General features: G+C 36.8%; 1 protein-coding gene across 17 annotated transcripts in view; it reads left to right on the top strand.

Annotated features, from left to right (window-relative positions):
- The window catches only part of ERC2 (ELKS/RAB6-interacting/CAST family member 2), a 416,897-nt gene that overhangs the window by 84,356 nt on the left and 314,213 nt on the right, over positions 1–18,328 (top strand). For all 17 annotated transcript variants that reach the window (XR_008451688.1, XR_008451687.1, XR_008451686.1 and 14 more), the window contains 3 exons: positions 7,333–7,407; positions 15,639–15,794; positions 16,752–16,919. Coding sequence is in view for 1 of the 17 variants with exons in the window: in XM_054076666.1 (XP_053932641.1) it covers positions 7,333–7,407; positions 15,639–15,794; positions 16,752–16,919 (399 nt within the window). In the remaining 16 variants the exon portion in view is untranslated. The remainder of the gene's footprint in view (positions 1–7,332; positions 7,408–15,638; positions 15,795–16,751; positions 16,920–18,328) is intronic.

Raw genomic sequence — 18,328 nt, 5'->3', positions numbered from 1 at the left:
CAGTTATTTGAATATGAGAAAAACTGTTGGAAAAATGTTTTTCTCGACTTGTATGAACTGACCCACAGAAATACCACAAACATTATATATTGGCACAGCTTGTAACGTCTTTTCTCACAGTACTGTGAGTGCTTTAAAATGTTTTTAAGTTATGAAGAGTGGGCCTGGCACACAGCAGCATCTCTGTTGTGTGTTCTGAATCTTGAGACTGCATATGGTTGTCTTTACTGTGACTTTACCCTTTGGAGTTTTGCTTGTGTGCTTCCGGTGGCAGGAGCTAGGGAAGTCTACTCTTAGTTTTGCTGTAAGGTGGAATTCCATTACTCCATGGGTAGTATTGTGTTACACTTACTGTAAAAATGTTGTAGTAGTTCTTTTTTTTTTTTTTTCTGATTGAAAAGTTTCTCTGTATTTGAACTTAAAAAGAGGAAGGAGTAAATAGTTTGAGTGTAGAAATAAATCTTCAGAATCAGATTTGTTGGATAAGGATGCTTTAATTTTTTAATAAAAATGATTTGTAAATAAGGATTATACATTATTAGAATTTGAACATGAGATTTTAAGTAAGATAGTCTTCTAACCAACCCAGATGCCTAAAAATATTGATTTATATCTCCCAACTCTATTTCGTTCATGTATCCTAATGTAAATTGACTTGACTCCTTTTAGTGCAGCTGAGTAATTAACAAATGTCTGTTTTAAGCATTTAGATTTAAAAAAATTGGAATAGTTTTCCATCTCTGAAGATATTTGTTGAAGTAGTAACACTCTCTTTTTCTTAAATTTGAAGAAGTAATTTTGGAAAGAGGAAAAGAGATTAATGATGTTGGGCAAAAAGTAGAGAAATGATCCTCTAGACATTTTGTTCCTTCTGCAAGGAAAAGAAATAAATTTGCAAGAATTTTGGTGAAAGTAGAGTTTCAGTAGCTCTTCTCAGGAAACATTCTGTGTGCTTTCAATTAGAAACTAAATTGTCCCACATGCATTTCAAACTCAATACACAAATCGCCTTTGCACTTGAAACTTTTTGTATGTGGTCTCTTGCCAGAGGACACTCTTCCAATATGACAACATACGTGGTTGCTTAAGGTGATTTTGACGTACAAGTCAAAGAAAAGCTGAGTTTCTTAATGCTCAGATTATTTTTCCTCTTAGTCTGTTTTTAGGCGTATTGGTAAAACATATCATAAACCCTTCTTTTATGCATAATAAAAAAAAAAAGGATGTCTGTTCATTGTAAACAAATATTTTTGCTAGTTGTTCTATATAGTAGTTTTGTCCTAGTGTAAAAACCCTTTCTCCTACCCTTCTTCCCATACCCAAATTTTCTAACATAGGCCAGGATTGCTGGCAGCATATTTCTTGAAGAGTAATACTGAGGCCAGTGAGAGCGTTGTTAGACTTGCCTGGAGATCTGGACTATTGATCTTTGGTTTATGGTTTGCTAGTGGTGCCTAATAAATGCCATTTCTTTTGTGTTCATCAAAACTCATATTTGCCTGTTCATTTGTGAGACCTCATCTGGAATACTGTGTCCAGTTCTGCAGTCCTCAACGTAAGAAGGATATTGAACTGTTCGAATGGGTCCAGAGGAGGGCTGCAAAGATGAGTGGAGGGCTGGAGCACCTCCCCTATGAGGACAGGCTGAGAGAGTTGGGGTTGTTCAGCCTGGAGAAGAGAAGGCTCAGAGGAGATCTTATAGCGACCTTCCAGTACCTGAAGGGGCTCCGGGAAAGCTGGAGAGGGGCTGTTCACCAAGGCTTGTGGGGATAGGATGAGGGGCAATGGGTATAAACTGGAGAGGGGCAGATTTAGACTGGACATAAGGAGGAATTTCTTCACTATGAGAGTGGTGAGGCCCTGGCCCAGGTTGCCCAGGGAAGCTGTGGCTGCCCCATCCCTGGAGGTGTTGAAGGCCAGGTTGGATGGGCCTTGGGCAGCCTGGTCTGGTGGGAGGTGTCCCTGCCCATGGCAGAGGGGTTGGAACTGCATGATCTTTAAGGCTCTTTCCAACCCAAACCATTCTATGATTCTATGATTTGAAAAAGTGAAATGGCGAGTACATTAGGCATGCGAGTATTTTGCTTAATTGTGCAAACTTAAATTTAGATGCACCTAATTTACGAAGAAACTCTCTCTAGTACAGAAGTTCTACAGCCATCCGCTCTGTATAGCTTACTGTAATTTTTCATTTCATATGCTTGTATCCACATTTCCATTTCTTTAAACTATAAAATTTGTTGGAATTTGACAAAAATTCTTTAAGAGTGTCTCACAGAGCTCAAATACTTATGGTAATGGGTTTTTAAAAGATCATCAATGGCAATGTGATGTTTGGAATCCTTCGTAATAGGGCTTTTTTCCCTACGTGCTGGAGCCAGACATGGAAATTTTCAGTGTTGTGAGTTTATGGTTTCCAGAAAGATAGAGTTTGATCAGGATTTCTTAAATACACTTTCATCTAAATTACTATGAGATCGTTTTGGCTGGGGGTAGACGCGATTAGAAAACAGGAAAGAGAAGATAAGCTTATACGTAAAGAATAAATTAATTCCTGTGTTACATTTTTGTACTATTCTGGTTAAAGAGAATTTGATCAGTCTTTCTAATGGTATTTTTGGCTGAAGAAACACTACTGCTTAGACACTGTAGGTAAGTAGCTGTGCTTTTACTTAAATTAAATAATTGATCTAAATATTAATATAGTGCTAATTTAAATTTTAAAGTTCATACAAACTGATCACGTAGAAGCAATACCAAGGCTTTTTTTCCCGAGGAGAATGGGAGCAATCTGTTTTGAGGTGTTTGAGAGAACTGGCAGCTCTCATACTGTTGCCTGCTGTGATTTACAGATTTGTGTATTTTACCTAGGAATACAAGAAGCTAGGTTTGCGGACACTGTGATTTCTCGTGGCTCTTTTTACGTTGCCTTAGGTATAGTTGCTGCCATCTTTAATCATTTGTCTTTCTTTTTCCAACGGTTATTTAATTTTTATGTCTTTGTTCCTATAATGTCTTTATGTTTTACAAATGTTGACTTTTGTGTTATTTTTTTTTAAATATTCTGCTTTATGATTTCGTTTTTCTTCTGTTCTTTAATCGGTAGAAGCTGAACAGTTGAAATGCCGGCACTCACTGAAGTTTCGTGATACCATCTCTAAATTACTTGTTTTTCTGAAAGTTCTTTCCTTTCTAGCACTTTGTGTCATGCTCTTTTAAGCAGTTTTATGTATAAATACAAGGTAAAACCTGGAAAGGTATTAACAGCATTGGTGTAGTCTTTTATTTGAGAGTTTCAGGTCAATGCATCTGGTCAGAACAACACATAGTTACTGATGTCTTAGGAACCTTAAAATACATTAGAAATAGAATGAAAGGAGGATCAGTTTGTAGCACTCTGACTTTCCTGCAGCCAAATGAAGTGTCTTATAATAAAGCTGGGATAAAAAGGCAGGGTTTTTTTGGATTTAATTAGTATTAGGTTCAGACAATGTTACATAGTGTGGATTTTGAATACCAGTCAATAATGATAAAATCTTTCAAGGTCTTTTTATCGATATGTGAACAAAAGAACAGGACTCATCTTCTAGCGTTATTTTAGGAAGTACAGAATATAAACTATTTCCTTTAGGTTTTTTTGATGTTTAAATTAGTGGTAAAATTGTGTGCTGAAGTTACTTTTGAGACCAACACACAAGATGCTACTCCAATATCACAGAAACCTGTGGAAAGAGAGCTTTAAATTAGGTCTAATTTTAGTCTAAAAGCAAAGAATATTAGAGAAAATGTAATGTGAAAAAAAGATCGGATTACCTGTCAATTTTGTGTGGGTGTGTTAATCACCTTGACAACTAAGCATCATCATGAAATCCCAGGTGTAGGCATCTGGTTATGCAGGATTATGATTAATTTGTATGTGCAAAGTGGTTACTCAGAACTACTAGCAATTACAATGATACAGATGCCATATAGGGGATATAATTAAAGTATAATTTCATAAATTAGTACATCTCTGAGGGATTATTAGTATAGATCTTGATAGTTGCAGAGATGATGGCACAAATACTTTATCATGGATATAAATATCAAGAGTTTCTTTCAATACAGTTCAGGTTAAAAAAAAAAACTATTCCCAATGGTTTTGGTTTGTGGTTTTTTTAATTTTTTTTTTTTATTAGGCTCCCTGGGCTTTTTGTTCAGAGAAATTAAAAAGACAAAGCAGCATCGTTCCAAAAATGAGGTAATGGATAAAAATCTGATTTCCTTAGGCTATGAGAACTTCATGAAATGTTCACAGTTATCTCCTGGTTAGTTGTTCAGGCAAACTTTAAACCCTCCAGATGACCTCAGAGATAGTAAAACAATCAGTATAAGGAATCATGCCCGTAAAGTAGTAGTATCCTTGAATCGGTGCCCCAGAAGTATATCCCTGAATCGGGTACCCCGAAAGAAAAATGCATACATAGAACAACATAAATTCAGGAACTGAGCCTTGTGGGAGTCTCTAAACATTTGAATCTGATTCGAAGAAAAGCCACACAAAATAATAAAGTGGGAGTCATTTTCTGATCTTCTCCAGAATCCTAAAGTCTGCTTCGTTTTACCATCAGGGATAGAGAAGAAAAGCTTTTAAGTCAGCCAGCATCAGATTGATTCATAAAGCAAACAGGAAAAGTATTATGAGGCAAGGCTTCACGCTATGATAGACATCTAGAAATACTCATCTTTGGCAGTCTATTCATCTTTGGCTAAGGGGGTGGAAACTCTGGTTTGTATCCCTGGGTAATGTGTGGAATCCTGTTTATATTCCAGCTCTGTTTATGTGGCCTTGGGGAGCAAGGTCTGGTCTTAGAATTAGCTGTAATTTTTGCTGATCAGATAGCGGTATTACTGGCCAACTATTTTTCCCTGACTTTTGTAGGAGAACTGTATGACACATCCATGACATACTCTTGTTTTTTAGAACATTTGTGTAGGGAAGGTGCTTTTTCATCTGAGATAAACAGCTGGTGGTGGTTGAGAGATTCCCTGTATAGGTAATTTGTAAAGATTTTTTTTTTTGTATTGTGGAAAATTAGTTGTATATTAAAAAAAAAAGGAAAAAGGGCTGTTCAGATTTACTTTTTCATGAATGCCCCGTGAAGTTTAATACATTAAGGGTAGTTTAAACATACATACAAGTATCTGCTGTATATTTAACATAATAAAAAAATGTGCAGATCTGCTTAACTTCCGGTATGCATTCAAACACTTGCACCTAATCTGATTCTTGCAGGCGGTGCTGTAGTTTTATCAAGATATTAATAGAACAGTTCAGGTCACAGTCTAATTTTGAACAGTTTTATTGTGACTCCCTTCTATGGAGAAAGCAGAGTAGACAAAATTGAATAGGCAAGACAGAGGATACCCAACTCTTCCTTCTTTATATTGCCAGGGTTCCTAAGAGCTTCAATCATCGACTAAGGTATTATTGTTAGCTATGGTACAAATAGGGAATGAAAACTTACCCATGCCCAGATGCTTGCTGGCTAAGATCATAAACATGAGTCTGAAAAATGAGATCAAGATGGTGTGATCTAAATAATTTTAATTTACCGGCCATTTGACAGTAACTTGGCTACTTAACTTAATCCTACAGATCATAAATATTGATCTGTTTCTGTATACATCAAGTTTTCTGTTACCTGTGGACAGCTTCTTTTATTTTAACCAAAAATGCGTGCCAAGCCTGACAATTTTGAGATGGGTGCCTTAGTGTTACGTCCTGTCATATACCACATGTCACGTTAGGTAAACTATGTTCAGTTAAATTGAGCACACAAAAGTAACTTTTTTCTTTCATTTATTTTAATATATTAGGCTACAGATATTTTAAAAATATATTTTATGAACATGTTTATTATCAGTAGATTTTAATTTAACAACATTCCCCAAATGACTCCTACTACTCAGTCTTTAAAGAATGGTTGTTTCTCGAAGTCTTTAAGCAATATGTATGTTGCAGAAATGGATAGTTTGTGATACAAAAAAATACGACTTTTTAGCTTGTGGGTTATAAGGTAGGTGAGACCCAGATATGTGCTGGGTTGGGGCAGGATAAGAAATGTGCATGATCTATAGCTGACTATATTTTTAATTGTTAGTCTATCAATTGATTGTCAAGTTGTTTTCTTCAGTCGAGAAAATGGGATTTGAGAGCTGAGAATAAAGACAATTAGGGCCCACAGTGTTATTTCTTTTTGATGATCCTCCCTCCTCAACTTTATGAGGATGACCTGGGAGAGGTATAATTTGGAAGGTGCAATAGCTCAGGTTCTGGAGTTAGCTTATGTCTTTGTGGTGAAGAAACCTGGCTTCTGGGGCTACTAGGAACAAACCTGGTTTTGACAATTATCAAGTTAGTTCAAGAGCGTATATGTAGCACGGGGGTAGAAAGAACAGGGAAACAGACAGCTGCCATGGCATCCCTGTCCAGTAGAGGGAAAGGACACGAAATAGGACTATATCTGTCTGTTTCAGTTTTGTTTTCTAATATACTGCTTGGATGGTTCGTGGGAGGGGTATAAGCATCACCAAGTTCTTAAATGATGATGCTTCATTACAGCTTTACATTGTTTCATGTTGATAGGTGAGGTTTTTATTGACATATCTCATGCTAAGAAAGATACAACTCTGGTGTTTTGTAAGAGACGGAGTGCTGCTGTCTTGATGCTCTTTTTTTATAGGTCCAGTAGACATTAACTGTTAACTGTATATCTTAACTAACGTGATCTATTTTTCTTTAACCTGTGGATTAAGATGAATAAAAACTAGTATGAAAATGTTAAAACTGACTGTAATTGCTACTGTAGAGGGTGCTGCGTCAACCCACTATATAATTATAATCCTAAAATGTCACATTTAACTATAACATCTTTAAATTGTTTATTTCAGATATGAGATGAAAAACTAAGAAGAAACGACAGTAAAAGGTTTTAAATGACTTAACAGTGTTCGAATTAGTAACACAACCAAATTAAGTTTTGATGTTGAGGCAGAAACAGCGGCTTTGTGTTTGGACTAAGAAACTACTTGCTCGCTTTGTCACTGTTGATATTAATTATTGATAGGGGTTTCAGAAATAGCGCATGTGCCATCAGACTTGACTGTAATATAAGATAGGGACGGCAGTGATGCTGGAGGGATTATAGAGAGGGAAGCACCTGTAGCTTCTAATTAGCTTGGAGTTACGTGCTTCTAATCATCAGACTTCTATTGTGATAAATTTATGTGAGTGATTAAAATAATGGAAAGATGAGTCGTCAGGCTTATTTTTATCGTGTCCCTCCACAGGAATTACATAGAAGAACCCAACTTCAGCCTGAGCCAGCAAAGACGAAGGCTCTTCAAACAGTTATTGAAATGAAGGTATGGTCTTTGCATGTTTCTCTACACATTGTTTTTGTAGCATGAACTTGTGCACTGGGTATGGCTGGGGTGGAGTTTATTTTCCTCATTGCAGCTTGTATGGTGCTGTGTTTTGATATTGGGACCAAAAGAGCATAGCAGTGTAGTGTTTCATCTGTTGCTGAACAGGGCTTACACAGAGTCAAAGCTTTCGCAGTTTCTCACTCTGCTCCCCCACCAGCAAATAGATTGAGGCTGGGAGGGAATGCGGCTGGGACAGCTGACCTAATCTGACCAAAGGGATATTCCATACCACACAATGTCATGCTCGGCAGTAAAACTGAGGGGAGGACATTGGGAGTTTATAGCATTTGTCTTTCCAAGTAACTGTTATGTATGATGAAGCTGTGCTTTCCTGGAAATAACTATGCATCTGCGTGCCGATGAGAAGCATTGAATGAATTCCATAATTTGCTTTGCTTGGATATGCAGCTTTGCTTTACATATTAAATGGACTTTATCTCAACTCTTGAGTTTTCTCACTTTTGCCCTTCTGATTCTCTCACCCATTCCACTGAGGGGGAATGAATGAGTGGCTGTGTGACACAGAGCTGCCAACCAGCGTTAACCCACAGCAACTCAGTTTATAGCTTATACTATTTTATAGTATAAGCTATAATATAATCAATAATATAATATAATAATATAATCAAATGCTTCCTTTTACTTCTCTGTTTTGTTTTGAAACTAGGAATAATTAGTCTTTCTTTCCCACAGACTTATCTTAATAAAACTTGATTTAAACAACAGCAAGTGCAGCATTGCTGACTAATGAGAACTGAATATTGCCTTTAAAAAAGAGGAGAGAGTTTCAGATGAGCCAAAGTAGGTAGAGTACTGTCAAACAGAAGCAAACGCAGTCTGTCCAGGGCAGATGAAGAATGTGATCTTTTTGATCTTTAAAAGCAGTGCTTAGTGCTGGTGGTTATTTGGCCATCATTTTACACCAAACCTAAGGAAAATATCCATTGCATCACCAGAGTGTTATGACAAAAGGTGATGAAACTTCCATCCTAGTCCTGACTATAGCTTCCTCTTTTTGATATACAATATTACTGAAGTGTTGTGGCTTTTTTCTGCACAGTAACAAAAGATAAAAATAATATAAGTAGTGAAAACTGATAGTTTTGCATAATTCTGTGAGTCTGGGATGTACATCTTTAAGATAAATACCATGAGACTTGAGATAATTTGTGAGTTGGCAATGCTGCCTGAAATTCATTAATGATGGTCTTCCATTTCGGTCTTAAAAGGAAGTGCAAATTAAAGGCCTTATTTTGCCAGTGACTTCTGTCAAACGAGGAGCAAACGAGTTCAGCATGTCTGGACATTGTGGTAGATACACAGTGACAACAAAAGCAGGACTTCATAAATACAGTGTCTTGTAATAGATAACTGGTTTGCATTATATGAGTCACAAAGGAGGTACATTGATTTCAATATTCCATTTTCTGGGGTGAATTTGCCTTGGATCTTCCCTTTATTCTAGTTCAGAAGGCTATGTATGAAATCTAAACGCTGTGTTCTTGCAGTACCTTGTTGCCTTAAGCGCATGGGAAAGTAGGATGCTCACTAAGAAACTTTTTTCTTTCTATTAATATTCAGAATTATAAATCTAAAAATTTTGGGATACAGAGCTAGTATGTTAGAATCATTTATGGTCTTCCATATTGGTTACAAGCATTGTAAAAGTTGTTACAAAACAATTTACAATTCCTCTTCCTCTACCAAAACTCTTTGAAAAGAGTGGGGTGTGGTGGACAAGACTCATGAATGATGTGTGATGACTGCACTTGCAGCCACTCTGACAGTGTCTGTCCCTAAAAACGGCAAAGTCTTTTCTTTCCCAAGAAAGCCGGGTATGATGTGATGTTCTACTTTTTAAAAAAATCTGATCTTTGTAGCGAGGGCTTTAATTTGTCGCAGGTGAGGCTGTAATTGTGTTGCTGGAGCATTGTGATGTGGAGCTGCCTTTTGGCTCTGAGGCATAGAGTTCTTTCTTTTCTTATGAATACACTCTCCTTTGGGGTTGTCCTGTTTAAAATAGGCCTAATATTGAAAAGGAAAAGGGGCAAATGTAAGATGTTGAAATCCACATGATTAAACAGCACTTTTCATGACAAGTTCCAGCTTTGGAATGTTTTCAAGTAAATTTAAATTGTCTTAATCCAGACAGCATTTGTTTTGAAAGAAATGTGGAACATTTGTTTCAAATGATCAAACATTGAAGCCATAATTTCCCGACAGTGTTGAGGGTAGAAGGAGGGAGAGGATTCCCCTGTGATATGGCAGTCTGAGGCCGTACACTCCCCCATGCAGAGGCTTCAAGCAGTACACATTTCTCTTGACTTCCACCCTATTGCCACACTAACTTTAGTTTCAGTCCTCTCCGTAGCTGCTGGCCCAGGTTTGACAGGAGGCAGCTTTCCCTCCTTAATAAATCCCTCTAGTCTTTCCTGTGGTTTTCTTCTGTCCCTTGCCACTGCTGAATGCTTTCTGTCCCATTTCCTACTCAGTCCTCCCTTTCAAACAATGGATTATACCTATTTCTCCTGTCTATTATCTCATGTGTGATTCCTTTTTTTGTCCTAAACAGCTTTTCTTCTGCACTGACTTTCCTGTTCTGTCATTCTCATCACTTCTCTCTGAAAACTTTGAAAATAGTTGCCTTTTCTTACAGCAATTGTATTTTCTGCTTTAACTGTTGTCTTTGACCAGTGTCTATATTCTATGTACTTGGAAATAAAATAAAGGGGCGAGCAAAAAAGACAGAAAATTTGCATCGTATGTGTTGACTCCTATTCCTTTTCAGATATCTATTCAGATATTTCAGATATCTGTCTGCTCAGATGCATTGCACAGACCTTTCTTTCCTAACTTCTTGGTTTTGCTTCCTAATGTCCCATGCCTTTTGCTTATTCTTTCCCCTTACATCCTTTACTCCCTGTTCTCTTGCATACAACAGGCCGCCTTCTCCAGAAGCTCTTTCTTCTGGGAAGCAGAATGGCGGGACAGCAGGAGGACAAAAAGCTTCCTTTTCTCACGAGCTCCTGTTTTTTGAAACTCTTAACCACATTGTAGATCTTGCTTTGAAGATGGTTTTGTTTTGTTCCCCCAGCCCTCCACCATGGTTTTCTCCGAGATCCATTCTCTGGAGTGGGGCATACTGGATATGCTTTTGGTATCCCAATTTTAGTGAAGGGATGAAAGTTTTGATGTGCACATCTGCCCAAACCAGCAAGTTGTATTCGTGGTTTTCAGAGAAGAGCCACCAGACTGTTTAAAAATATTATCAAACAATGAATGACTTTAGGAGCTTAATTTAGGAATTGGGAATATGGAAGTGACAAAGCAAAGACATTATTACAGTCTTTAGACATCTACTTGAGACATCTTCCTTAAAACAAAGTCATCTCCAGCAATGAAAACAAATATATTGTAAAATACAGTATGTGGAGGCTAGAGGTAGCGAAGGTACTTGAAAATATGATGTGTATATTTAACAGCATTGATGTAATTTTATGACTTATACAGGAAGCCAGTCTAGTTTTTTTTTTTCACAATAGTTGCTTCTGAATTTGTGACTATGGATCTATATAATCAAACAGCATTTTTTTTCTCATACCTAAATCTTTGTCAATTTAAGTGTAAAATAAAGCTGCTACATTGAAATTCTTTCCTGTAATTGCACCCATGGTACTTCTTTGTTGTCTACTGACAAATGTCAGATCGCTGATATCTCTGAATATCAGTGATATTCAAAGATGATTAACACTGATAGATGTAATAAGAGAGTGAAAGGAAACACACTTCTAATTTCATTCTTGCAATAAGAAGCATTCCTGAACATGTGAATCTGGTCAAAACTTGCTCATCTCTTCTGAGGCCCAGCCTGGAGTACTGCATTCTGTTCTGGGATCTCCAGTACAAGACAGACATGGACCTCTTGGAGCAGGTCCAGAGAAGAGCCACAAAAATGATCAGAGGTGTGGAACACCGGTAGTATGAGGAAAAGCTGAGAGCTGGGCTTGTTCAGCCTGAAGAAAACATTGAGACCTTCTTGTGACCTTTCAATACTTAAAGGGGGCTTATAAGAAAGATGGAGACAGACGTTTTAGTAGGGTCTGTTGTGATAGGACAAGGGACAATGGTTTTAAACTGAAAGAAGGTAGATTTAGATGGACATAAGGAAGAAATTGGTGAGACACTGGAACAGGTTGCCTGGAGATGTTGTTGATGCCTCATCCCTGTAAGGATTGAACATCAGGTTGGATGGGGCTTTGAACAACCAGACTTAGTGAATGGCAGAGGGATTGGACTAAGTGGTCTTTAAATGCTGCTTCTGACCAAAACTTTTCTGTGATTCTGTGATCTTGTTAGAGTTCCAGGCTTAAATCAATGATATTACTTTGGAGACAAAATCAGAAATGAGTTCCCTACAGATAGCATGTAAAGCTCATCCTAAGTGTAGGATATTAATCATCCTAGAAAGTATATAGTCTAGCAACAAGAATTAGTCTTTAAAAATTATAAGCTGCAAAGTAAATGAAAATATTTGTGGTTTACCTTACTTGCAGAAAGAGCCATCTTTATGTATTGATCCAGCTTTCATATTTCAGGTATGGGTTTGGTATTAAATAAGCGTGTATATCTGTTTGCAGTGAAACATATTCTTACTGTTAAGATTGCATGAACTTTCACTTTCCTTTGTCTTCAAAAATAAACCTGGATACTTTCTGTGTTAAATGGACAAAGTTAAAAAAACTCAGTGTACAGTAAGAGTGGTCATGTATGGTTTTTTCAAATCAAGCGATTCTAGTATTCTGTGGTCTGTTGGTAGCATCTGTGCATTTAAGTGCAAGTTTTATTAAATGTGAAGTTTCAAGTATTTGCTTCTGATCGCTTGCTGAATGCCCTATAAGCCAGATTTTTCACAGACATAGTTTAAATTTATCAGGTATTTGAAATGATGAAGAGTAGCATTTCGTTACTCTTTGTTTCAGAGTAAGACAGACTGGAATGCTGTATTATTTATAAGTGTTTTGCACTTTGCCCTCCCTAAGTGTTCAGGAAATGTACTGTAGCACTCTTGTTGTAATAAGATTCATGAGACGACATTGTGAAAGCTCATTTGTAGAGTTAGTCTCCTTCCCAGTGTGGAATATGATTGTCTTCAACTTCAGTACACATACGAATTGTTTCATGTTCCGAAAGAGATGGATTTCTGCTAAGTCTGGCACAGAAATAGCCTTAACTTCTCTCTTAGAATATCGGCAACATTATTGTAATAAAGGAAGAAGTTACTGCTGGAAGGAGGGGATAGATTAGGGTGAGTACTGTGATGACAATTCCTGCTATGTAACCTTATGTCTTTACACAGATTTAGAGGACCTGACTGGAAAAATCTGTCCCGATGTTGCATTGTTGTAGAACTCAGAGGGCGCTTATTAGTACATTGAAATACTAAGCTGCTTCTGTAACATTACTGTAAAAGAATCTTCTTTGTGATTCAACACAGACCCGTGCATGTTTTTAGAATGCTGCTAATGTGGATACGTCTTAGAGGTTTGAAGGAAATGCTGCATCTGTTCCTATTTCAGTTTCTGGAAGATTTCCAGACCCTGTGCCACAACAAGAGCTGGTTGAAAGTTTTCCAATTGAAGTTTTCTGTGGGAAAATGCTGATTCAGCTGAATCAGAAGATTTTATGGGAATGTGCCTATTCTGTCAAAACTTCTAGTGAAAGCAAGTCTAACTTTCTTTCCATCCATTAAGTCAACGCATCTTCCTTGTGGCCGTACCCATGGAGAGCCCTGGGCTGTCTCTGTATTATCTTTGACGTACAAGGTTCTTTGCTTTCTAGCAGTTATCCAGATAGGAAAACTTGCAGGTTTCTTGGGCAAAAACAGCCCACCTGGTGTATTTGCAGAACTTCGAGTCCTTTATTGTTCACGCATAACGTGAACACGTTCAGTGTCTTTAACTTCTTGAACTGTCTGTGAACGAAGGTGATGCCTGGCTTCTCTTCTTTCTTGTCATTACTGATGTTTTCGATAAATTATTCTGAAATAGATGTTAGTCTTCAAAATTTCTATGGCTTCTGTTCCAATTAAAAAGTTGATACAAAACTGTGACAATATTTCTAGAAACAGAAAAAGTGTCATTTCAGTGTTCAGAGATTGACTAAAAATACACCTTTCCTTGGAGAGTTCAAACTTATTGTGATGCAGTAGAAGTATAGAAAATGCTTTCAAAAGTTATGTGAGATAGTTCTCATAAAGCTTAAAAGTTAATCTGTGATGTGTAAAAGCTCTAAAGAGTGTACCAGCCTGTGCTCTAAATTTTCTGCTGTTTTATATTTGCAAACATGTAAAATACAAATGTAATACGAACAGACGGACTCTTAAAGAATAAGCTGGAGAGATTTGATGAGGTCTACTCCCAGGTGAGATGTCATAAACAGGTCATATGTATTAATACAGTTCAGTGCAAAATCATTCTACAGTGCAGTGAAGCTTAGGTTTTGCTTTTATCTTTAATAACAGGAGTCGAAACTTTCTCAACTGAAGTCTGATGGAACAAGTTGAATTGATTGTAGTATCTGTGAAAGCTACAATAATTTATTGTCGTGCATAAGCCTTGATAGCATTTAAAAATTTTTTTTTTCATTTCTTTCAGTATTTTTTCTCTTTGTGCAGTTTTGCCAAATGATGAAATTTAATGAGAATTCTTCCCTTTTTTTTGTTCCATGACAACCTTTTATTTTCATTTCTTCTTTTAAAAAAACCCGAATTTTGTGAACAGAACAGTTAGCATCTTAATAATGTTTATTTGCTGTCACATGAAGGGCTGTTTAATAGGAACATTACTTGGTTTTTGTGATCACACAGACTTTGCTATATGGTACAAGTAATGCTGATTCCATGGACGAATGTTAATAACATTTTTAGCTTTCTGCTACTGGAAACCTGTCACGTTAATAAAGTTAGACTAGCATTCTAAGTTATTTAAGTTGCATTTTACCTGTAACTTCAAAAGTTGTTATTCAAAAAAGCAGCTCTTTAAATGTATTAGATATAGGCATAGAACTTAAAAGCCGGCTGGATGTCTTCCAGAATCAGGGGTGGTGTGATGGTTGTGTTTTTTGGTATTGTTTTGTTTTAAAGCTGCATCCCTCTTCGTCTCCTTCGTGGTTTTAATTAATTTTTGGTGGAAATACTTTCTCTTTGAACATACCCTTAAAGAAAGGAGAATACAGTCTGCTGATTATCAGCAACGTTTTCAATATCAGATATTTCCCAGAAGAGAAACAGCAAGTGAGGTAGAAGATGAGAAACAGCAATTTCACATTCCAAGATTTTTTTTTTTTGTCTCCTTTGCATTCTGGCACTTTTCTCTCCTCTGTCTGGAGCTCCTTTTCTGAAAGGGGATGCTGTTAACTTGGAAACCTGTAAGATGCGTAAAGGGGTTTGATATTCCCCTTCAAAGTGTATTACTGTGCCTGTATGGCATGGAAGTATGTTTGCTGTCATGGAAGAGAGCTCTCCTGAACTATTTTAAATTCCTTTGTCTCAAGATTTCTTATTAAAAAATTTTACATCCTTATACTGAGCTCTTGTCTGGATGAAAGCACGCTGGAAAAACTCTTGTATGTGAGGAAACAGCCTTTCTTCTTCTTGACAGCAGGCACAACTCTATGGAAACAGGGAAATAGGCTGAGATGCATAATGAAATGGCTTGTTGTCCCGCAGTGATGATCTACTGGCCTCTCGAGGCTAAACCTCTTTGTTTAAGAGCTTGGAAGAGTAGCCAGACCTACATGGTTGGTGAAGTAAACAAGGTATGTTATCATGTTTGCTTGGGAAGTAGGGCATCTTCCATTCTCCATCCTTCCCTAACTGTGTAGGAATGAAGATGAAGCTTTGATCAGAGTATGTTCTCTACAGACTATGCAATGGAATGTAGCATTGCGCATTTTATGTTCTGGTGGTGTTAGAGGTCTGAATTCTGCATTTATTTAAACCAAAACCAATAGAATCACTCTCGGTTTATGGCAGTGTGTGCAGTCTTTATTCGCACTTTCTGTTTTTGCTGTCTTATTATTTGATGTTTATGCAAGTACAGATGTACTTCTGTTACACTTAAATATATGTTTTGTATCATTTTCAATACTCTTTTTTTTTTATAACTTAGGATACAAAAATAGCTTCACTTGAGCGCAATATAAGAGATCTTGAAGATGAAATACAGATGTTAAAGACAAATGGAGTTCTGAATACAGAGGACCGAGAAGAAGAAATCAAACAAATAGAAGTTTACAAGAGTCACTCTAAGTTCATGAAAAATAAGGTAATAAAAAAGTTTAATGCTGTTTTAGTAATGGAAATAAAACTTTTAACTTGACCTTTTTCAACACAAGAAGCTCTCTGCTTGTCTTCTTTTTGCAAATCTCTTCTGTGCAATACTCGGTAGCTGTGGAGGAGTGAAGTATTTTGGATAAATATAAATGTGTTTGTTTTGACTTAGGAAGAGGTAAGGAAAAGACCTTCACTTTAACCACTTGTGTAGGGGCTCCTACAAACTTTGAGTCTGTATCATGTTCCCTTTTCCCTTTTTTGGGTATGATGCTTTTATATTGACTTTTTGAATTAGCTCATAATTTTGACTTGCACCATTTTGGCACAGCTGTAATTGTGCTTTTCTTTTTTTTCTGGGTTTGGCTATAGTTCTACAGCAAGGACTACTGTTCCACAGAGGATGCCAATTTGTAATCTTCTGGTATTTTAAAGACTTGCAATTTGATGATGATGTTCCTACAGAATACCTTTCATTTCAAATTATTATACGTAGATAATTATGAATTGACCGGAAGCAGATAGTAATTGTGTGGTGATGTAACACATTTCTTGGTATCAGACTCACAAAATAGTATTTTTAAATACATCCAAAGTAGAGCTCAATGTCTGAATTGTTGTCCCAGCTGGTATTTTGATGTGCTCAGCTGCTGGCTAGATAAAGATGAGCACTCGAAAGATGCAGAAGAGCTGTTACTGTCTCCGAGTTTGGAAACTGTAGTACCTTGTAAATTAGATCAGAGGATATGTTGGTGTCCTGGGACATTGGGGCCTATCCCCTTCTCCTGGGGATTTGTGCTACAGAAGAAATGGAAGTGTCAGTCCAAATCTGAATCCTCTTCCAGAATTTACAGGTGTCTGAGTTGTCATATTGTGGTCGTTCACACCTTTCAGATTTCAAGTGTAACTATGAATTGCAAATGAAATTAATGATCTAACCTTCCCATTACAGATTGACCAACTGAAACAAGAACTCTCAAAGAAAGAATCAGAACTTCTTGCCTTACAAACTAAGCTTGAAACCCTTAGCAATCAGAATTCAGATTGCAAGCAACACATTGAAGTGCTTAAAGAGTCACTTACTGCCAAAGAACAGAGAGCTGCCATACTTCAGACAGAGGTATTGTATCTTCTAATCATAAAATGCAACAGAAATATTTAGTTAATAGCACTTGTCAGGATGATGTTGTGTTTGTTGCAAATCTGTGTAGAAGGGAATTTGGTAAAGAATAGTGAAATAATTTAAAACCATTTAAATGCCGGTGTATGGTGTATAATTTTGGTAGTACACCAGCTCTCATTTTAGAACTGTTTTAGAAGCACCTGTCACTGCTTTTTAAGGAAATGTTTGTCCCTAATTCTCATTGGCTTCAATGGGGGAGCTGGGCCTTAATGCCTTGATTTGCTGTGATTTCATTCCTTGTTTCGTCATCTATTGGTTGGCTGTGTTTTCCTTTTTGGTGCTCTGGCTTGATGCTTCTTTTCTACTGTGTATTTCTATTCTGAAGAGCAAAGCTAATCATGTATTTTGAAGGGATCTGTTGAAGGGTGCATGATATTAATCTGGTTATTGTTTGAAGTGAAATCAACGTCTATTGAAAAATATGAATAATTTCAATCTTTGAAACGGGCCAATGCATTACTTATGTATGTATCTACCAAGTCAGATCAAGATGAGTAGTTGAATACATGGTTGGGACAGTTGTCAGATTTGATGGAATGTGTAAATCCGGTGTTAAAAGTGGCCATCACTTCATTTAAAACTTCATTACTTCATTTTAAAAAAAAACTTGTTAGACTTGGAGCACACAATACTGATTAGATTGATTCCTAGTATAACTTCTTCATTTTCTTTTTAATGTGTGTTCTCCTTTCAAGAAGCATCAATGCCTGTGAAATTTAGCCACACAGTGCAAATAGTTTCTATTCAGAGAAGTACATATTTTTTAAGGTATACAGGAATCTTACAGAACATTTCAAATTTCTGGCTAACAAAGCTCTGAGTGAAAAAAACAGCTTAAACTTATTATTCTAATTGAAGCAGAAACATCAGTATTTCTAAGACTCTGATTATCTCTTCAACTTATCAGTCTTATTCTTTGTACATTAAGAAGATACAGATGAAATCTCAGAATTTCCAGCTTGTGTTTAATAGGCCAGCCAGCACATGTATATAATCCAAACTAATTATAATCAGACAACGGAAAAACTCTAGCACTTTTGGCAGATTTCAGTCTATTTTTGAGTGGTAAAGAGTGCATATTTTAAATCTCGAGCTGTGCAAATCTGTTTTGCAAAGCTTTGAATTACCTGTTGTGCCGGTGATGAATTCCATTGGCTCTCCACTGATTTGATCTCTTAATTGTTTATCAGACTGGTATGTATTCAAGGCATTACACTCTTATGGCTGGCAGATGGGTAGCGGTAAAAAGAGCTGAATGTATAGTGCTCTTGATGATGAGCTGCTGGGATTGTGCAGTCCTAGTGGAGAACTAGTTTGTTTCTGACAGGTATTCAATTCCTCTTCTG

This window comes from Cuculus canorus, chromosome 11 (assembly GCF_017976375.1).
Source record: "Cuculus canorus isolate bCucCan1 chromosome 11, bCucCan1.pri, whole genome shotgun sequence".
NCBI classification, from domain to species: domain Eukaryota; kingdom Metazoa; phylum Chordata; class Aves; order Cuculiformes; family Cuculidae; genus Cuculus; species Cuculus canorus.
The sequence above is the reverse complement of the archived record's forward strand: the minus strand, read 5'-3'. Positions and strand labels throughout refer to the sequence as shown.